Source organism: Vombatus ursinus, unplaced genomic scaffold (genome assembly GCF_900497805.2).
Source record: "Vombatus ursinus unplaced genomic scaffold, bare-nosed wombat genome assembly UNPS02014798.1, whole genome shotgun sequence".
Lineage (NCBI taxonomy): Eukaryota > Metazoa > Chordata > Mammalia > Diprotodontia > Vombatidae > Vombatus > Vombatus ursinus.
Window position 1 is genome coordinate 61948697 of NW_020954576.1, and position 22980 is coordinate 61971676.

The 22980-nt window shown below is 38.9% G+C and overlaps 1 protein-coding gene across 1 annotated transcript in view; it reads right to left on the reverse strand.

Annotated features, from left to right (window-relative positions):
- LOC114049455 (pecanex-like protein 2) overlaps positions 1-22980 on the reverse strand; it is a 369169-nt gene that overhangs the window by 106853 nt on the left and 239336 nt on the right. Inside the window, exons 22-23 of the mRNA XM_027870706.1 lie at positions 13131-13239; positions 6036-6165 (exon numbers count right to left, since the gene is read on the reverse strand). Of these exons, the coding sequence (XP_027726507.1) occupies positions 6036-6165; positions 13131-13239 (239 nt within the window). The remainder of the gene's footprint in view (positions 1-6035; positions 6166-13130; positions 13240-22980) is intronic.

Genomic DNA, 22980 nt, shown 5'->3' on the forward strand with positions numbered 1-22980 from the left:
GAGTCAGGAGGACCTGAGTGCAAATCCGGCCTCAGACACATAACACTTACTAGCTGTATGACTCAGGGCAAGTCACTTAACCCCTCACTTAACTGCCTCACCAAAAACAAACAAACAAAAAAAAAGGATGTTTTAAACTTCACAGTGTTAAACATATAAGATTTTAGGAGATAGTTTGAGAGTATCTAACTGATCTCAATATTTTCAAAACACCAAGTCCAGACAAACTCTTTCCCTTGGCTCTGTTTCTTGAAAGAAATGGCAAATATCATAGCAATGGTTCAAGGAAGCAATCATAAATATAAGATAGAGGAGATATGGCTGGACAATAGTCTCATGTAAATAAAGATCTGGAAGTTTTATGGGAATGTGCTGGAACCATCTCTTACTGGCTCTCAAGACTGATGGTTGAATTTTAGGCATAAGTGTTTACACCCTGGAAATCAGCAAATGGTACAAATAAGGGCTCAGTTTATTGTATGGTTGATTATCTAGACCAGAGGTGTTAAACCCTCAGACCAAAGGTTGCATGTGGCCCACAATACTCTCAAGTGTGACCTGAATCAGATTAAAATTTAATCAGAAAATATTTAATAAAATAAATCAAAATGCAAGAAAATACAAAAAAAAGAATATATAGTTTTCTAAGTCAATATATGGCCCGCATATATATAGTTTAGTGACCCCTATTTTGAGTTTGATACCACTCTCCCAGATTTTTTTTAAAAAGTGATGGATAAAATGTTAATAATGAAGATTAAATTTTAAAATATGGCATGCATTTTGGAAAACCTGTTGCTAAACATTTACTAGCACAGCACAATTTTAGTGGATTATATACTTAGTAAGGGACAGCTAGGTGGTATAGTGGCTAGAGTGCTGAGCCTGCAGTCAGGAAAACTCATCTTCTTGAGTTCAAATATAGTTTCAGACACTTATGAGGTATGACCTTGGGCAAGTCACTTAACCCTATTTGCCTCAGTTTCTTCATCTATAAAATGAGATGATGAAGGAAATGGCAAAATACTCCAGTGTCTTTGACAAGAAAACCCCAAATGGGGTCACGAAGAGTCAGACACATCTGAAAGGACTGAACAAACACTTAGTGAGACCCAAGAGGGCTAACCAATAGCCCTGAAGAAGTACTAATAAAATAACAGGCTGTGTTAAGAGAGGCATGGTGACAAAGAGATTGCCTCTTGATCAGATCACATCTGGAGGACTGTTTTAAGGGCATCTGAAGAAGGGACATTGACAAACAAATGGGCAATCATGTTGTTGAGGAAATTAGAAATCATGCCAATTTGAACATCAGTGAATGCTTAAGGGTGCTTAACTTGGAGAAGAGGGAAGTTGAGGCAGCATATTGGCCTTCAAATATTTTAGTGGCTCTTTTTTGGGGGGGGGAGTGAGGCTATTGGGGTTGACTTGCCCAGAGTCACACAGCTAGTGTTATGTGTCTGAGGCCAGATTTGAACTCGGGTCCTCCTGACTCCAGGGCCGGTGCTCTATCCACTGCGCCACCTAGCTGCCCCTGCCTTCAAACATTTTGAGGCTGTCATATGAATCTGAGTTTGTCTTATTCTCCTTGACTCCCAAGGGCAGGCCAGCTATAATAGGTGAAAGTTTCTGAGAAGCAGACTTGGGCTTGATAAACAGAAACAAACAAAACAAACAAAAAACAAGTAAAAAAAAAACCTTCTTAACAATTAGAACTGCCTAGAAGTGGAAGCAGAGGACTTGAGGGGTAATGAATTTTCCTGAATGTGGTGTTCATCAAAAAGAGGGAAGATTGATGCTGACTGAGGATGTCATAGGAAGAATTCCTGTTCAGGTCTAGGTTGGAATATATGACCTCTGAGGGCTCTTAGAACTCTGAGATTCTGTGAGAATTTAAAGATGGAAGGGATCTTATAATATTTTTTGTTTTAGTTCAACCCTAAGAAAACTTAAGGGACTGGTCCAAAGTCATACCCATAGCAAGGAATAGAAAGCAGGGTTTCAAACCTAGGTCTTTTGAAACCAAATCTTTCTTTTCTTTTCTTTTTTTTTTCTCTTGCAACTTCAAAAAAAAATTTGTACTTGACAAATATCAACACACAAGAAAATTTCCATACGCAAAGAGAAAAAGATGATTGTAGATGAAACCATGAATCTCTAGTAAGTATAACTTGTTTGTAAAGTACATATTAAATTAGATATGATAGTAACAGCAGTATCCTTCTTGTCTGTGCCCCTTTCTGAACTTCCTTCTGCTTTTTTCTGTGTATTTTAAAAATGTTTCATTGATGCATTTTTCTTTCTTTTCTTCTTTATATGGCATCACTATTACTACATCCCCACCCCACCACTGTACTCTTCAACTCACCAAAAATAATACATAATGAAAGCCCCTATAAAGATAAGTATAGTCATGCCAAACAAAGGTACAAATTGGCCATGTCTGAAAATATATGCCTCATTCTCAACCTCTAGTCCATCACCTCTTTGCCAAGAGGTAGAAAGCATACTTCATTAGCATTTTGCTGGAGTTGTAATTAGTCTTTACATGGATCAGAGTTCTTAAGCATTTCAAAGATTTCCACTCTCCCCTTTTACAATATTTCTATCCCATTCACATGCATGGTTATGCTTATTAATTGTGTTTTTCCTTCCATCTTTTACTCTTTTACTTTTACCTTTCTTTGCCCTTCTTTATAAAGAAGGTGGTAAAAAAGTAATGTCAGGGATAGGGTTCCACATTCCCCTCCCTCCCCCCACCACTTAAATTAGTATCATATAATAAGGATAAGGGAACGAGGAAGTCTTAAATGTGTTTTACTTTGATCCCTCATAAGGTATGAATCTTTGAGTCATGAAAGGACTAATTTGATTGGCTAACCAAGCAAGCTGACCATGCCTCTGGGAAGGTTTAAACAGGGGAGGAATTGCAGCAGTAACTCAAACTGACAGAGAAGCAATCAAGCATTGGGAGTTTCAAGGAGCATAATGAGGAGGTAGACTCTTACAACTATACCAGAGGGTAACAAGAGGTGAGAGGAGTGAACATATAGAGAATGCTACAAACTTCTCTCTACTTTTGACCATATCACCAGAAAAACTGGGCTAATAAGAGACAAACATTTCCAACCAAGAGCAGAGACAAAGACAGAGGACACGTGGACACAGAAAGGTGCACAAGGACAGCTACTCAATGTTGGAAGCAGCCTTAAAGTGTATAATATAACCCCTTGAATCTGAAAAGAATTCTGGCTGTGGACTCAGGAAAGGACCTCTGATAACAGGAGTTGGGAATTTACCCCTTGATCCCACAGGTTCTCTCCAAGTTTGCCTCATTGTTAATATACCCTAACTTTAATCCCACTCATACCCTGGACTCTCTGTATACTTATGTGAGACTGTGAATCAGACTTTGGAGGAAAAATGTTTTGTACCAACTGTTCTTACTATACCACTTCAGTAAATAGTTTGCTTAGAGGTAACTGGTGTTACTGGCTGATAATCAATGGGAAGTGGAGCAGTGACAGGTGGCCTGGGAAAGATTATTTCATAAATCAGCTTTTTATGTCATTAGCTATCCTATCCAAGAATAATATCTATATTTACCTTCACAGGCCATTTGCCTCGATGGGCAGGGCCTGTTTTGTCCTGCCCCTTATGGAGTCTGGATACCACTGTAGTCTGGGATTAGGCCCTACCCTCTGATGCAAGCCATGACTTCTGTTCCTCTCTTGGTGGCCCAAAGCAGATATAGGGTTCAGGCTTTTCTGGTCTCCTTGTGCTTGTACAACCCCTAATCAGGAGTTGATTCTGCTCCCTCCTGTCACCCTAACAGACTCCAATCAGGTATTGGGATTATGCTGGGCTCAGATTTTCTGTGAGGAAGCCTAGAACGCATATCTAGACATTGAGTTGGATCTGTCTCCTGTTGTGACTGCAAGTGTTCCAAAGCATTCATTGTCTTCCCCTATCTACCTAAAAATCAACTCCTGTTGAATATGTCCCCCACTGTAACTTTGATAGGTCAGGGCCAAGATTCCACTGTTTTCACACCTCTATTACCATAGCTCATGATTCTATCTGTTTCTTCCAGCACATCCTTACTCAGAGTAACCGCATGTTTTGGACCTTATGAGAGGATAAGGTTCACTCCATTCTGGCTCAGTTACTCCACAAACATTTATTAAATGCTTACTATGTGCCAGGCACAATATTAAGTCCTGGGGATATAAAACAACAGCAAAAAAACAAACAAACCACAATTCCTGTCTTCAAGAAGCTCACATTCTAATGAGGGAGACAACAGGCAAAAAGATTGTATATCGAACACACATAAAGAGTAAATGGAAGGCACTCTTAAAGGAAAAGAACTAATTATGGGGGCTCAGAGTATCTGTGGACTTTGGGTTAATTACCAAAACTTGTGCTGCCTTCTAGCTCCCCTCTGACAACCTGTCTTCAAGGGTTTGTAGGACTCTAGCTGTCTTCTTCTGCACTGGATGGAAGAGATGACTGATGCCTCTTTTGTCTTCTTGATTGTGTCTGGTGCCTTTTTAGATATTTGTTGGAGTATATATGGGAAAGTTGGGTTCCTCTGTGACTTTCCTTATCATGATCCTAAACAGAAGTTTCCAGTGCTCTTTCTATATTATATCACTATTATTATTAAATAGCAAACAAAATCCCTGTTGTGCTCCCTGTATTAAGGACAGCATAAGATATTGTCTTCTGAGGTAAATCTATCTCCTGCAAAGAGTTCTTCTATTCTGGTGTAGAAGTATGTGTATACTTATGTAGAGGCAGAGGAGAGGTTATGGACAAATATCTGTGGCATTTAAAAAGTTTTTGGGAGACATAATTTCTGAGTAATTTAATCATTTTATTAATAATGCCAAAATTTTAATAAAAGGATGGTCATTTGTCCATCTCTCTCATAGTCCAAAGATAACCATGGTGGGTGGGCTTATGGCTTATATGTTCTTTTGGAAGGGAAGTATTCAAAAGGATGTCAATCAACTCTGATATCATTAACAATTAATGAATGAACATTACAATGAAGGACTTTCGACCAGAACGTTGATTATGTCATCCACTTCTAAGTTCCCCCCAGCCTTGGGCAATCCATTCAAAGATTTTATGCCCCACCCAAAGTTGAACAGAACACAATAGCTGTCCTACCTAGGTGGGGACTAGATTCAGAAGGTCAGTTCAACCTTTAGAGACTGAGGTCTTGAAATAAAGATTAAGAAAAGCAGGAACTCTGAATGCCTCCAATAATCATTTCTCTCATACCTTACATCTTTTTAGAAGAGATACAAATATGCAAATCTACCAAGAAAGAATTATCCTAAATGAACCACTAAGACAGCTGACTTACAAGAACCTTTCCCAGGTCACCTGTCAATATTTAGCAATAAGATTTCCTTATTTCTTTACCACAGAAGAAACATGGAGCTATGTCAGCACATGAATTTTAATACATTTAGTTACTCTCACAGAATATTACAAGAGCACAGAGCTGGCAATGGGTACTTTGTGACCTTCTTCCTGCCTTCCTCCTCCCTCTTAGCTGAAGAGTTAATATTGTCTGATGGCTCATTTGTAACTTCTTCACAATTGTTCATAACCCTTATAGAAGAAGCTAAACAATACCACTGGGCAAAAACACCAACCTGAAAAAATCATGTCAATGAACAAGTACTCGGCTATATCCCATATCTGCAAGCATCATGAAACCAGAAAAATTCCTCAGTCACAAAAGGAAAATAACCATCATTAGACATTTTTTTTTCATGTCTGAGGGGTTGAGCTAGGGAAGCTCCTGATCAATTCGACAAGTTCACCAATCCAATTGATAAAATTACAGGGCACAGACCTTTGTTTGGAGGCCTCTGAAGGTTATTTCTCCATGTGGTAGTTAATGAGTTAGTCAATAAACATTTATCAAGCATCTACTACGTGCCAGGCCCAGTGTTAAGCACTAGGGATATAAAAAGAGACAGAAAAATAGCATAGAATCAGTGTGAAGGTCTTACTTGTAGTTCTTCTCCCAAAACTTGACAGGCCTGGCATAGGAGGTGATGAAAATGACACTCCCCAGGAATGGACTCAGTGGAGTTGAAAAGATGGAAGTAGCAACAGTTTGGAAGAAAAGCATAGCAGAGTCTGAGGTATCGAGTCAAGGTAAAAAGAAATTATTTCATGACTTCTCCATTAAACTTTCCTTTGGGTAAGTCCTGACCCGCAAACTCTCTGCCTCCCTACCTCCTCAAATACCTCCCAAGTCAAGAGAGGAAAGAGAAAAAAGAAAGACATAAACAAATCCTTTCTCTGAACATGTATGCAGATAGGGATATAAAACTTTCAGTAGTACCCTGCTACTTCTCATTTCCCTAACATGCAAGACCAATAATTCTTATAAAAATCCCAAGTCTCACTCCGCTTGCTTCCCAGCAAAGATTTAGAATCTGAGGACCGAAAAGAAGTAGTATCTTATTACAAAGATATCATTAGTTTTACAAAATGTACTCTGATACGTTTACTAAAGTACTAAGGAGCATTATAAATAATTAAAACTAAATTACACTTTTCAAAATAAATGAATACCATTGTCTTGTGTGTCAGTATCCTTGTTTTTTTTTTAAAGATTTTTTTTCCCCATTAGTATTACTAGTACGATATTCATTATTTCGTTTGTATCAAGTTCCAATGCCTCCATTCAGAGTCTTAATATAATCATGCCTGTTTTATAGGCCAGGAATGCAGGTATTCATAGCAGTGGTATGAGGCAGCTAGGTGGCACAGTGAATAGAGTGCTGGACCTAGAGTCAGGAAAACTCATCTTCCTGAATTCAAATCTGGCCTCGGACACTTAACTAGCTTTGTGACCCTGTCGGCACATCACTTAACCCTGTTTGCCTTAGTTTCCTCCTCTGTAAAAATGAGCTGGAGAAGACAATGGCAAACCACTCCAGTATTTTTGCCAAGAAAATCTCAAACAAGGTCATAAAGAATCAGACATTACTGAAATGACTGAACAACAACAAGGAGTGGTATGCTGATAAATAATGAACATCTCTCTAGGGGAAAAAAAAAGTATGCATGTCATGATTTTAAGTTTAACATCCCTTATTAAAATTTTTCTTTTTCACTTTTTTAAGTATAGATCATCAACAAAACTATACAAATCAATCCCCAATTTGTGGCATTTTCAGATTTCCAAGGTGTAAATGTTCACACTGAAAATTTAACAATCTACTCTCATAAGCTTCTAAAAGATGGCCCCAGAACACCTCTGATGCTAAATCATCACATTTCATCTGCTTTGTTAATTTCAGCACTAAGATTCTTCCCAATTACTAGTTTAGTATTGTCATCCAGAGATGCTCAATTAGGAACTTGAAAAGAACAGAACTTTATCATAGCTATTGAGATCTCTAACATTTGGCCAGAAGCAACTGTGGTATAGTGGATAGAGAAAGCCAGCTTTGAAGCTAGAAGCCCTGAGTTCAAATTTTTACCTCTGGGACAGTGGGAAAATCATTTAACCTCTCCAGGTTCTGGGATTTCCCTTCAGGGGAACCTGAAACCTCAAGGCCACATGTGGCACTACAGGTCCTCAAGTGAGGTCCTTTGACTGAATCCAAACTTCACAGAACAAATCCCCTTAATAAAAGGATTTGTTCTATAAAACTTGGACTCAGTCAAAAGGCTGCACCCTTGGGTGTAGCCTTTTGAGTCCAAGTTATATCCCTTCTATCAGTCACTGTCATAGTGGCATATATAGTGCTAGAAAGACCAAAAGGTGAGAGGAATGTTGAGTGGGACAGAAGGCAGTAGGCAATGTAATCACAAGGAACAGATGTCCCAGAGAATGCCAAACTACTTAAATCCTTATAAATCCAAAATGATCACCAATCATCTTAGGCAACTAGGGTGCACAGGATTCAACAGTGGAATCTAGATTGGATTTTTGCAAGTAGAAGGCTGCCATGTTCTCTCTTCAAACTGACTCAGATTTCAGGGTCTTTTAACATACCTCCTCAGATTTCATTGGCATAGAACATGTGGCCAAAGGTTGCTTCATATGTCTCTGGTGCCATTTGGAAAACAAGATATGAGCATGCTGCCATCACTACCGCCATCACCAGCAGCAGGTATCTCATATACTGTATGTTCCAGTTGGGCAGCACAGCTTGCTCTTTCCTTCCTTCCTTCTTTCCTTCTTTCCCTCCTTTCTTCTTTCTTTCCTTTTTTCCTTCCTTCCTTCCTTCCTTCCTTCCTTCTTTCCTTGCTTTCTTTCCCTCTTCTCCCTCCTCTCCTTCTGTTCACATAGGGAATCATACCCTTACCTGCGGGTACTCTGCCCAAAGGAATATACATTTTGATAGCTGAAAACCAGCAAGATATCTTGGGATTTACAGGCTAGATTTCTTTCTTAAGAACCATGCCTGAAACCCAATTCACTCTGGCTCTCATTGATTGGCCAACAGTAGGTCCCAGCCCAAGCCCACTGAATTATTGTTTGGGCCCCGATGGCTCATCGTGAATGTAAATAGTAATTGTTTCTGTTTTGGCCAGAAACCCTGAGGATCTTCCCTTCCCTGATTGATTTTTTTTTTGATTAGGTAAAAGAGGCCATTCTTTCTTCATTTCTTACCTAGCCTTAATCACTGAATGAATGTTGTCTTAGTCAAACTGAGACCTGGGAAAGACTTTAGCTTAAAAAGGCCAAGGTCTCCCACTGTATCAGGGCCATCCCCAGTCATCCTGATCTATATCTTGCCACTGGACTCAGATGGCTCTGGAGGAGAGAGTGAGGCTGGTGATTTTGCAGAGCCCTCCCTCACTTAAATCTGATACACTTGCAACTGATGTCTTCAAGATCAAAGAACAAGTAACAACAACAATGTAGACATAGACTTGAGGGCTATCTCATCCATTACTTTTTCCCTGATTTGGCTGTTTGTCTTAATTATTCCAAATGGATGAATGTTTATATCCTATCTTTGAACATCTCTGGGCAATCAAATTCCACAGCCTCTCTTGATAATCCTATTCTAGTGCTGAATCACTCCATGATCAGGAAGTTTTTTTCTATATTAGCTAAGTACCTTCTAGCATGATTTAAATCTATTTTTTTTCTCCTTGTTGGGTAATAATCTTAATCTTTTCTATAATCTCCTTTCATACTGTTCCAGTCAGTTATGAGGTCACTCTTCAGATTTCTCTTCATCTGCTCTGTCTTTCAAGATGTGGAAAAGCTGAAGATATCAGAGCTACTTCCCCAAAGAAGCACCTAATCAATTAAGGTTTTTATCTGAGAGAAAGGGGCTGTGGAGTACAGAGGAGAAAAGAGGGTAGAGTTCAAGTATAATGGTGATGGATGGGACAAGGGACTTAGGTGAAAGCTAGACTAAAGCAAGTAGGGGCCAGATGAAGTGTCATCAAAAATAGCACAACTTAACCTTTCAGTCCTACAGCACCCCAAAATGTGGAAACCATTAAATGTGCTTGTTCCCTCATGCAAAGATGATAATTTATTTTTTTTAAGTGCCACATAATTAATTATCTAGGAGTTAAGTCTCAGAAGTGAAAAGAAGGCAATACTAACCTACTAATGATATAACATGGTTATAAATTCAGCATGATAATGGAAAAAAATAAAACTCAGGTCATATACAGATAGAAAACTTAACAGGATACATATTAGTCTATTTTTAGTTTCAGTGTTGAAAGAAAGGCTGAACTCACAAAGTGTAGCTTCTTGGATAAGACTCTTACTTTGCTTAGGAAGGGAAAATGAAGAAATACAAAATTCTCTGTGTAAGTATTAAAGAACATAATCATGATCCCCATGGTGGAGCTAGGAAATAAGAATTCCTTCAAAGAGATGTAGGCCCTTCAAAGTCACATTTTAGTTTGTCTTGGTAAGAGGTAAGCCTATAGATATGGACACCTTTGAAAAACTGCAGAATCAAATGACAGACATTTAAAATTGAAATGACAGTGGGGTATGGGGAACCTGGTAGGGAGAAAAAGAAAAATCACAGTTACAGAACAGGCTTCCATTAGAAACCCAACCTCACTTTCAAAGCAATAAGGTGCCTCTCTTAATATAAATATTTAACAGAGATAACCCTGCAAGTTCCTACAGTTATTAAAAGAGAATGGTTTTGCATGGTGCCTCCACACATTCAAAGGCTGAACATGTTCATCTCCCTTTGGAGGTTAAAAGTTCAGGAGTCGATAGAGGGAGACAGTGTATTAGTGGGGGACACAGCAATTTATAAGCAGTACACTAATGGCCTGAGAGTCAGTGTGCATTATATTGCTCCCCAAATTGAAGAAATGAGTTCCTTCTCTTTGGCAAGATCATGTCCCCAGTCTCCCTAAAGAGAGTGATGAAATGACTAGCATTTCAAAAACAGTCACTATCTGTAGATGACAGTTGGGAATCCAACAGCTTATATCTAGTTAGCTCAACATAACATAAAAATTCTTGCCATGTGAAATACAGTGGTAGATTCCAGGGAGCAAGTTTCTACCCTGACCCATGCTTGGGCAGGGGGCCCTCTGTGGTTAATTTGTGGGGGTAACATGAGAGAGGATTTTCTACAGGCTGAAGTTCAAGTACTGTACTCAGAATCTGCACAGTAAATTCTAAAGCATGACATTTTAATAGGGCAGAGGAAACAGATGTCACTAATTGGTCATTGTATTTTTAGAGGACAAAGCATAGAGATGGAATGAGTGTTTTAAAATAGAATTACCAAATGCCTAATAAAATGTACATCTCTGATGTATTCAATTACTTACTCTCCATATGCACAAAAGACCTCAGGCTTAAATGCACGCTGCATACATTCCAGTAGAGGGTTACTTGTGTTCTTTTCTATTGAAGGGGAAGAATTAAATGCAAAACTTTATACTAATGTGCTTATGGTTGAAAACTGAACACGGATGCTGGGCAGGTAATTCAAAATTAAGGTTCCCAGAATGGTCTTCAATTCAGCTGTCTAGCCATATCCAGTAATTAGTATTACTGAACTCACTTACAATGTCTTAACATCAATAGAAAAGGCTGTATATGTACAAGAGGACAAAATTATAGGGAAAGTGGGAGCCATAACTTTGAGTTTTAAATTCACAGTGCAAATTCCCTACCATAAATATGCATTAATGTCATGATTTGCATTTAATAAATACACTTTAAATTCAAGATACTGAACCTCATACACGCTTAAGATATAGCCCTATAAATCACCTCATTTGCTCACCTTTCTATCTTATCTGCTTAGGGAAATTAAAGCTCTTTGGAAGGCACAGAATGAATGCACTAGAAAGGAAGATACAGAATCTACATGTTCACAATTTCTTTTTTTCCCCCTTTGTCAGCTTTTTCTGCCAAATAACCTTGAAAAAGTTTTTTTTTTTTTATATCAATGGAGGTCTAAAAATAGACCCATGGAACAATATGTATGGTGAGACTGGCTCCTGTTATGGTTTGTGTTACAAATGACATAGTAGGAAAGCATTTTCCTCCAAATGATGACTTCGTGGAATATATTATCACTTAGTGATTACCCAGAGTATGCTTCCATCAGTGTGCACAAAGTTCAGATCACAGAGCCTTCTTTCCTCTGAACACTCACACAGGGCTCATTAAAATGACTAGCAGAGTACTGCGTAGCACCTTGATTCATTAAAAATGCTATCAAATTGAACCAATAGCACAGATGTGTGAACAGTGTTGTCCAAAAGAACATATTAACTGGGAGATGAAATCTTTCGAGAAAAAACAAAGTTTCAGAGCAAACTCAAGGACATCTTTCATTTGATTAAAGAGGACCCAGTTAACAATCTAAATAAAAAAAGTAGGCTATTTAGAAATGGAGACAACTCAGATAGTTAAGGGAAAATAAACAAGCTAAAGTTACTAGAAGATCACGGATACTGAGGGGAAAGTTACATGATCTATTTGTACCAACCCTCTCATTTTATAGAAGAGATAATTGAAGGGCCCAGAGATGTTACATAATTTTCTGAGTCACACAGCTAGCAAGTAGCTGAGCTAAGATTTGAACCTAGCCCTCAGATTCCAAATCCACCATCTTTTCCAGTGAACCATTCTAGGAAGGCTAAGCAAGGACAAATGGAGTAGGAAAATTTAATGAAGTCAAGTGGCAACTGGCTAGAGACATCTTTGATAAAATAAGAAGATGCTCTATTTAGTGTTAAGATAACTGAATAAAGATTTCTCCTTAATCTGTGGTTTCATTGGCATAAGGAACTCCTGGTGTGGAAATTCCTTCTGCCAATGAAGATTAGTGACTTTGAAATTCATAGTTTTAGAGAGCTGTCTGGGACACTGAGATAGTAAGTGACTTTACCATAGTCAGATAGCTAATCAGTGCCGGAGACAGCAGGCCTTGAACATGCATTTTCATGCTTCCAAGAGTAGCTATCTTCACTGTGCCTCACTTTCTCTCATGCTATGTTATGATGCAATATTGAATAACCTATGGCAATATTTTTCTTTTCTTTTTTTCTCCAAATGCTTTTAAAATGTTTAAACATTTTTTGACATTGATTTTTTTTACTTTGAGTTCCAGATTCTCTCTCTTCCTTCAGTCCCTCCCCTATCCATTGAGAAGGCAAGCAATATAATACTCATTATACATGTGAAGTCGTGCAAAACAAATTTCCATCTTAACCATGTAGACCAGCATTTTTCAAGTCTGCCACCAAGTATTATTAAAAGGGTATGATTTATGTTACTTAATGTTTCTTAACTCAGACAATGGGGCCAGGCATAAAATGCCAAAGCATCCATTTCAACTTAGAGACTAAGACATCTCAATGCAGTTACTAAGTATGGGAAATGAAAATATTGCAGTGGGATGGAGGAAAGAAAAGAATACCTCCTCAGCAAGCACTAAGAATGTAGAATGGTTCAAAACTAAGCAACCTCTTTAAGGCCAAGCAATCTGGCAAGAATCCACCATGTCCCCCCAATGTCCTCATTAAAAGTGGCATCAAATCCTTTACAACCTCTTCGTTGATGGAGTTTGGTGAGAGCAGGACCATTTACCCTCCATGAGGGAGTATGTCAGAAGCACAAAGGATACGAGGTATTGCAAAGAGCTGAGCAAACACATGAAAGGATGAGCCCCAAGCGAGCTGCCAGGGAGCCACATAGGTCATGACAAACTGCAGCTTGTGAAGCAGGTCTCCAAGCTGAAAGCAAAGGAAGAAAAACAAACACATCAATACCAGTAACAAGACAATAAAGAATCCTTGGTAGAAGCATTACTATAACTTCACATAAGTCAATCCATCAATTAATAAACATTTATTAAGCACTCACTGTGTGCCAGGCATATAGATGACAGGGCAGCTAGGTGATGCAGTGGAGAGAGCACTGGGCCTAGAGTCAGGAGGACCTGAGTTCAAATCCGGCCTCAGACACTTACTAGCTGTGTGACCCTGGGCTAATCACTTAACCCTGTTTGCTTCAGTTTCCTCATCTGTAAAATGAGCTAGAGAAGGAAATGACAAACCACTCCAGTATCTTTGCCAAGAAAACCCCCAAATGGGGTCATGTTTTCAGTCACGGACATAACTGACAATGACTGAAATGTGCCAGGCATCGTGGAGAAACTGTAGACACAAAAGCAAAAGCAAAAATAGTCCCTGCCCTTAATGAGTTTAAGACAATATCTACCTTGTATTCAACCACTTTGTGAGTGTATATGTCTTTTTAACTACATATAGTGAATTGTGTTTAACTACATATTAGTTATATTTATGAAACTGTTTATGTCTTAAAAGGACAGCTAGGTAGTCTAGAAGATAGAATGCCAGGCCTGGCATCAGGGAGAGCTGACTTCAGTCTGGTCTTAGACACTTACTAGCTGTGTGACCCTGGGCAAGTCACTTAACCCTGTTTGCTTCAGTTTCCTCATCTGTAAAATGAGCTGGAAAAGGCAATGGCAAACCATGACAGTATCTTTGCCAAGAAAACCCCCAAATGGGGTTCACAAAGAGTGGGGCATGACAATAACAACGATGCTTTATAAGTAGCCATTTCATCTATAAGAATTTAAGTTGATCCTGATCAGATTTCTTTGTATTTGCAGCACTACCCCAGTGCCTGGCATTAAGTGTTTACTAAGTACTTCTTGATTGATTGATACATATATAGGTAATACAAAATAGATACAAGGTGAAGGGGGGACAGGAGGGTATTAGTAACAGGGGGAACCAGGAAAGGCCTCGTGTGGGAGATAGCACTTGAGCTTAGCCTTGAAGGAAATTAGGGATTGTGGGAGATGTAGAAGAGGAAAAAGAATGAGCAATTCATCTTTAGTAAGGTGTAGTAAAACAGTGATCTCCCTCCTGCTGGGTCTTACCTCACACCTTCCTTTCCTTTCTCTTATACTTGATTTGATTATTTAATGACAGTTTGAAATAGGATGATAGACTGATCAGGATCACCCCTATGTCACGTAAGACTTGTTCTCATGCTTGCTGCAGCAACAGCTCTACCATATCTCTCTGCTGCTATGGGGCAGGGGAGGGGGAGCAGTCACAGCTGGTGAACAGACATTTCTGGAGGCAGAACTTCCTCCTTTCAAATGAAGCCTTTTAGAGCTAAATCCATATGCAACTTAATCATCACAGAAGCTGTTGAGATTTGTGTGTTAATTTCCTTTCATAACTTCAGCTGCTCTTGCCAAGGAAACCAAAACGCAGACCACTGAGTCACGAATTGCAAAGTATTTTAGAAAACCAGGGTAGAACATGGGAGGTGTGATATTTGCTGGGTATGCCAACATAAAGGGGAAAAAAAAACAGGTGAGAGGGAGAAAGAGGAGGAGAGATGGGGCCGAGAATGGATAACCTTGTGGAGAATCTGACCGAATCCCTACCAGATGCTCGGCAGTACAGGCTGGAACATTTAGCATGAAGTCTGTCACAGGAGAGTAACAGAGCAGTGAAGTATACTGGGTTTCGAGACTTGCTTTGTGGTAATGGATTATCAAACCAGAATGGGAAACTATACTCTTGTCACTTCTGGCTACAGGCAGAAGCTTCACAGGCTCTGTTCATCAATAATGGGAAAGGCAAGTGACAGGTTGTGTTTTCATTCCCAGACTTGCTAGTATATGAGAAAACAAAATACCACTTATGAAAAAAAAAAACACTTGAAAATTTAATTTGCTTCTGCTACATAGCACAGTAAGCTTTCAGAGAAACACCAGCTCCTCTATCATAAATACTTATTAACAATGAAAATAACTCAGGCATTGGAAAATAGGACCAGTGAAGAAATGTTCAAAAATAACTGAAGAAACAAAAAGGTGTCAATGAAAAATTTAAAAATACATAGAAGGAGCAAAAAGTTTGGAAGGAAACATGGGCAAACAGGGAAGTTTGGTCAATCATTGTATTAATTTAAATATATACCTTTAAAAAGTATATAGAAGATGTACACAGTTTTGCATATAAATTCTCTTTTTCTGTTCTTCTTTGAGTATTGAAATGCTCATGTTTGTTGGAGCTTGTTATTTATAATAAAAAAAAGGAAGGTTTCAGGAAGAGGGATGATCCCACTCTTGTTTGAAAGGCCAACTTTGTGGTTTGGGGACTTCAGCATTTCTTAGGGAAGGCAGATGGGATAAAGTGGAGTTGGTTAGTGCCTTTTCCAAAACCACCGCCTTACACTTACCATACTTACTCAGACATAAATTTCATGTAGGTACTTCAATGAAGAATCAAAGTTTGTGACTAAGGACTAGAACATAACAGTAAACCCCAAACCAGTAGAAAGCTTCTGCTATAAGCAAGGAATAGAATATAGTAGGTAACACTCAGAAGAGTCCTAAAAAGGTTCGCCAAGGGACAGGCGTAGGATTAATATGAATATATCATTGTCACAGACACCTGCCTAGGACATTATAAACTTCGAGTTATAAAGAGTTCTTGGTGATATGATTAGGAGAAGAAAAAGAGGGAAGAGAAAAAAGAAGCGAGAAGGGAGATACTAGCTCTAGAGACGGGTAGAAAATGAAAAAAGGAGAGTGGAAGAAGAAAAGGAGATATGAACACTTTTATTTAAAAGTCTCCTAAACACTATACTTCTGCTGACTAGTTTCAGAGTATCGATAGTTCTGATTTAATTCTGGGGCCGATTTTGGTCTTCTGAAGCCACTCTGTGTTGGAATAAGGGGTAGAGGGTTAAGGATTCACTTGACCTTTTTCTGGTGCTGTATATTACATTAGCTAAAAATTCCATTCCTCCAAGATTCACATGACGTAGACCTGTCCTTTCCATTTCATTTTGAGTGGTTGAGTGATTTATGTGAGATTATGCATTCAAACGCAGACAATTCTGGATACAGAACCCAGATTCACAGGCTCTAAAGCCTTTGGGGTGGTGCAGCAGTCATTATAAATGTCTTTCAAGCATTTGTAAGGCTGTCATGTGGTTGAAGCATTGGACTCATTCTAGTTGGCCCCAGAAGACAGGTCTAGGAACAATGGGCATAAGCAGATAAGCAGCAGATTTTGACTCTATCTAAGGAAAACATTTATGTAATAAGTGTTTGAGTACAGAAGGGAATCCTGGGATTTGTAGTCCAGAGGACAAGAATTGGTTCTTAGCCTCAAAGAGATTTGGAACTACAATTTTTAAGTACAAACGTGGGCTTGAGTCATGCCCAGGAGTTCTTTTTTTTTTTTTTTTTTGTTAGGCAATCAGGGTTAAGTGACTCACTCACGGTTACACAGCTAGTAAGTGTCTGAATGCCTAGGAGTTCTTAAAGGAATGCATGCAGCTGTGAGAGGTAGATTGAGATAGACTGAGACACAAGGAGTGGGAAGGTAAAAGTTGGGCAGCAGCTGTAATCCTTGCTTAGAAATTAATGAGCCAAACTAGAAAGAATTGTTGGCACAGGGGCAAAGACTGAAAGAAGTGAAAAGGAGAAAATGAAAGGAGGTTTGAGCTGCAAAACAGAAGGGACAGATCACAATGAACCATAGGGAATTGCAAGAAGCTTGGAACAGATGACTTGGATGAGAGTTATTGGTTTTATTGATCTCTTCAAAAATTGAGCAGAGTTCCCCCCAAAAGGTCTGATCTTTTCTCAGTTTTCCCTCTATATGCTTGTCGAATAACCAACATTGTAACATACACAGCTTGCTTCTTTTATCTAAACATTTCCTACACCTTCAGTTTGCCTCAAACAAAAAGAGCACAAAACTAAATTAGGTCAGAGATCTGAACCTCTTGTCTAAATGTTAAGGATTTTCCTAACTGGGGGCTATGAGCTATTTTTATTGTACTAATAACTTTCCATCTAGTATAAAGAACATAAAATAGCAGGGAAGGGGACCTCATGGGCCTGAGGGTCATTATATTGCACATAGGCTAAGGGTCAGCTACCTTTTGTAATGGGGTGTGCCTAATTACATCTCACGACAGATAGGAGAAAGGAAAGGGAGGCAAGGTCTAGAAAGGGCAGATGAGGTCTAGGTATGATTCTGTTCTGCCCCTTTCAGAAGGGAAGCTGGAGCAAAAAAGGATTCAGTGAGTGACTTTGGTATTATCACCCACCAGTGTTATAATTAGAGCTTTCCCAGACTAGAATGTTCAATGAGATAGTAAGTGGCCCCTCTTTAGCAGTGTTTAAGTGAAAGCAATGTTTGAAGATCTAGTAGGAGAGATTCCTATACGGATATGGACTGATTCTTTCCAATTCTTAGATTCCATAATTCTATAAAACTCCTGACTGCCACTCCAAATGCTACATTTATTATGTAAGTAAGATCCTTTAAAAACATGTTATTCTCTTCCCTACCACCATTTATCGGTAGAGTGGAAAACTAAGCTGAAAACCAGAAGTGTTAACATTAAACAAGATATATAGAAACCTGAGTTTCAGGCAAAAGTCAGAAGAAGTGGGGTCATATAATATGGACCTGTTCATCCAGGCCTAAACATACTTTACCACAGGCCTTTTTGATTCACTCTGGAGATACAATAAACACCTGCTGTTATTCTGCTGCTAACGTGTTCTCTAAGTGTTGAGGACCAACTTTAGTCAAGATGACTCATGTTTAGATGAAAACTGAAGTCAGAAACCATAAAGCTAAAGTTTGCTTTATAAAACATATAGCCCCCAAAGGTCATTAAAATGAGTCACGGGTTTTTCAATGTTTCCATCATTGGGTTTTTAATGTATAGAGTATCCTGGGAGGGTTTTAAGCTACCTTCAGAGGACATCAATAAGTAGGTCACGTATAACAGCTACAATCAGACAAGCAGCCCCAGGGAATGCCTCATCTGCAAGTTTAAGGTTCTAACAAGTTAAACTTTGCCGCATTATGATTAAATGAATCTATTATAATTATTTTTTGCTTAGCACGGCAACTTGTATTTAAACATAAGCAGCAACAGCAATCAGACATTGAGGGGACTGAGCATGGGGAGTCTCCTACTCTAATTGCAGTTAAGCCCTGGGGTACCTTGATATCTCGGGCAAGTCACTCAGTCTTTGCCGTGGTTTGTCCTTTAGGAATAGAGGGAATAAAATACTGACTATGCCTTGTTTAAAAAAAAAAAACAAAGTTACACCAACAAAAAGATTAACACAGAGAAGTCTGCCCTATGCCCATAACCATAGCAGAACTAGGCTTTCTGAAATCTAATTCTTCTCATATTTTATTTACCTCTACACATAGGTATCATTATGGTCCTCAATAGAGTTTTTCTAGGTAAGGGATGTCTTTAGGTGGCTTACTGGATAGAATGCTGGGCTTTTGGAGATAAGAAGACCTGAGTTCAAATCCTACCTCAGACATGTACTGACTGTGTGTCCCTGGACAAGTCACTTAGCTTTTAAAGCTTCAGTTTCCTTATCTATGAAATGGAGACAATAGCAGGCTTGTTGTGAAGATTAAAGGAGGGAACAGATCTGAAGAGGTTTGCAAATTTTGAAGTACTATATAAATGTTAGATATTATTCTTAGAAATTGGATATTAACAAAGTAGGCAATGCATCAAGCCAGAAGAGAAAGAGAAATAATATTTTACAACATATAATTGAACATTACCTAAGAATATCAGAAATGCAGAACTCTTGAGTTGCAAAAATATATGAGTTCACCCCCTTCAGTTTTGAAATGAGGAAACTCAAGATTATCCACTGAGTCAGTGGCCAAGGAAAGACTAGAATCAGATTCTTCTGAATCCCATTTCAAGGTTCTTCACGTAACATCACAATTCAGTATGGCATAGCCAGTCAGTCAGTCAGTTGTCAATAAGCATTTACTAAGCTCTTACTGTTTGAAGTATGGTTTGGCCATTGTCATAGCTATGGTCTTCTAGTATACTGTAAGGACAGACTAGCCTGAAATAAAGGGATAAAGAATGACAGAATCACAGAAGGTGAGCATTGGAAAGAATCTTGGTGGTCATCTTAGTGCAACTATCCATGAAAGGAATCCCGAACACATAGCATACCCAAGAAGTGGAATGGCCATCTTGTGCTTTGTAACATGAAGAAAGAAGGGGGAAACAATCATCTCTCAGGGCAGCCCATTCTCTTTCTAGGCAGCTCTAATTGGGAGGAAGCTTTCCTCTTCACTGAGCTTAAATTTACTTTTTTGTAATTTCTATTCGTTTTGTAACTTCTGTTATTCTGCACCCAAATTGAAACAGTCAAAAGCCTCCTGCATGTGACAGCCTTTCAAATTTGCGGTGACACAATTGTAATGTCTCCACCCCTCCCCCAAGTCTTCTCATCTACCTGCTGAATATGCCTACATCCTTCAGCTGATAGGAATCATTCTTGTTCAAATGAGATAACACAGCACTTTGCAAACTTTAAAGCACTATATACATGCTAATGATTATTATTATACTATTCTGATTATTCTTATTGACTGCAGGCTTCAGGGCTGTGCTGAAAACATGAGAAGCAGCCTGCAAATAGTAACATGTCAAATAAAATTGGATTGCAGCAAAACAAATCAAAGACATCACCCATAGCTCACCATTGAAAGGGCTATTGGCTAAGTGCTCATCAGTCACACCTGAGAAGTTTATCACTATCCATAACAAGAGCATCTTCTAACACAAAGAACAGATGCATGGGGACTGGTTATTACATGCTTTGCTATAGTACTAAACTTGGCCCACATTAGCCCTCCACAATGTTTTAATGTTTTAGAAAGTAGCACTGACTTTTAGACTTTCTGTGTCTATCTTCTAGAGAGGTCAAGCTATTTTTTTCAAAAAACAAAACAAAAAACAAAAAAGATTCGAATCTGGCCTCAGACACTTGACACTAGCTGTATGATCCTGGGCAAGTCACTTAACTTCAATTGCCTCACACACACACACAAAAAGCCAACAACCCTGAGAAGTTTAAATTCATAGAATGATGCCTTAGGGTTACTTTAGGAAAGGTTCTACATAAGGGAGGGTACTGAGACACAGTGATTAAAGATAATGATGACAACGATGACTCACATGCTGAGTGATTTGAGACTACTTGACCCAGGCAGTCCCCTTTTCAACAAGAGGCTTTCAGGAAGACTTTTTGTCTGGTCAGACAAACCATTATCTGCAGAATGGCAGTGGTGGTTACACTGTGACAGCTCCATTATGGCACTATAATGAGTTCCAATGGCATAGTTTACAAGAACAGCATTGTATCAAGTGCCGTGTTTTTTGTTTTTTGTTTTTTGTTGTTGTTGTTGTTGTTGTTTGTCTGTTTTTGTTTTTTGCCTTTTGTTTTAGTCCAAACCTATGATTTCACTGGTCTAGGAAGCTGTCTGTGGGGAAATGCCCTCCATCCATGCAGATTGGCAACTTCTCTGTAGCTCAGAGTCTTGGGTAGTTGCCTGGAGGCACTGCAAGGTTATTTGGCTGCCCATGGTCATACAAGCAATAAACACGAGGGACCGGTCTTGAATTCAGGTCTTCTAGACTCTGAGATTGGCACAATCTTCATAATGCCATAAAGCCCCCTCATCATATAATTGGGCATAAAAAAAACCAGATTGTTAATTTATAATTAACTCTCAAAAATGATATTAGAAAGATGAGGCACTAAGTGGCTTAATGGATAGAGCACTGAATCTGGTGTTAGAAAGACTTGAGTTCAAATCTGGCCTCAGCTACTTACTAGCTTTGTGACCCTGAGCAAGTAATTTAACCTCTGACAATCTCAGTTTCCTCAACTGTAAAATGGGAGTAATAACAGCATCTACCTCCCAGGGTTGTTGTGAAGATCAAATGAGATAATATTTGTAAAGCTCTTAGCACAGTGCCTAGCACATAGTAGGCACTATAGCAATATTTATTCTCTGCTTCTCTATTTATGATGCTTTCTGAACAGAAACCCATAAGTAATTCATGACCATTAATTTCATCAGTGTGGATGATTCCTATGTTGATGTAGACTGCAACCTTATTGTGCCTCAGTATAAGTTGTGGTGACTGAAAAAAAAAATCCATCCCTTGGAAGCCAACATGTGCTGATGAGCATTTCCATATTTGGCTGCAAAGTCAGGTCCTTGGGCAAGTCCAACCCTCTACCTGTATTCCAAGTTCTTTCCAGGTTGGTAGGAACCACCAGAGATGGTACTCCATTAGAATAGTCTTAAAGACCTCATGCCCTCCACGACCCTCCATGATCCTCGTGACTTCCCGGCCATATCTCTGTAGTAAATGCTTCTGCTGATATTACTAATTACTAATATTATTCATGAAAAAAGGATTGAGTGACATAACCAGGTTAAGTGATTTGTCCATGGTCACACAGTCAGCACATGTAAGAAGCAGGAATTATAGATACAGGTCTTTTTGACTCTGAGGTTGGCCTTCTATCCACCCTGCTTTTCTACCTCTTGTCTTACACATAAATGTTGCATAGTAAATCCTAGTACAATGTAGGTCTTGAAGGCAGAGACTTTTGTATGCATATGAATAGTACCTGGCACATAGTAGGTTCTTAATAAATGCTTATTGACTGATGATCAGTGGAATTGATAGACATTTTGAAGAAAAGCAACAACTCAAACTATTTCGTCAAATGTGTTTTCTTTTGCTTTGCAAATTGCACTAAAACCAATCACCAGGTCAATCTGAGAAGTTACTTTCTCAAAATTCCCAATTCATAAAAAGCTACTGCTCTCCAAAGGGTCTTAATAGCCCAATCCATGCTCTTACCTCTATAGTATACAACTTCAAATAAATCAGTATGCCACGAGGATATTGTTCTCACAAACTTTTAACACAGTCATGAGATTAGGTCTTACCATGACATACCCCTTCTCAAAACACTTCCTTGACTTTCTATTGCCTCTAGGATAAAACACAAATTCCTTTGTTGGCACTTAAAACCCTTTAAAACCTGGCTACTTGCTCCCTTTCCAGATTGACACATTATTGCCTCCTTCCCAGACACCCCCTTCTCACACTCTACATTCCAACCAAATGGTACTGCTTGCTGTTTCTATTAATGACATTGAGTCTCCCAACCTTGGGGCAGAGTCTCTCTGCCCTGTGCTCATCACTACCTCTTCGAATTTCTAGCTCCATTCAAAGTTCAAATCAATTGCCTCCTCCTATAAAAACCCTTAGTTGATTCAAGCTGTTAGATCCCCTCCAAATCCCCCAAAGATACTTTGCACTTATCTGGTACATTACACAGCTAAGTGGTACAGTGGGTAAAGCACTCATCTTCCTGAGTCCAAATCCAGCCTTAGACACTTACTAGTTGTGTGATTTTGGGCAAGTCACTTAACCTCTCTTTGCCTCAGTTTCCTCACCTGTAAAATGTAGGTAATAATAGTACCTACCTCCCAGGCTTGTTGTGAAAATCAAATGAGATAATATCTCCCCCCCCCATATTTCATGTTAACTATCTGTAAACTTGCTGGCTTTTGCCCAGTAGAATATAAGCT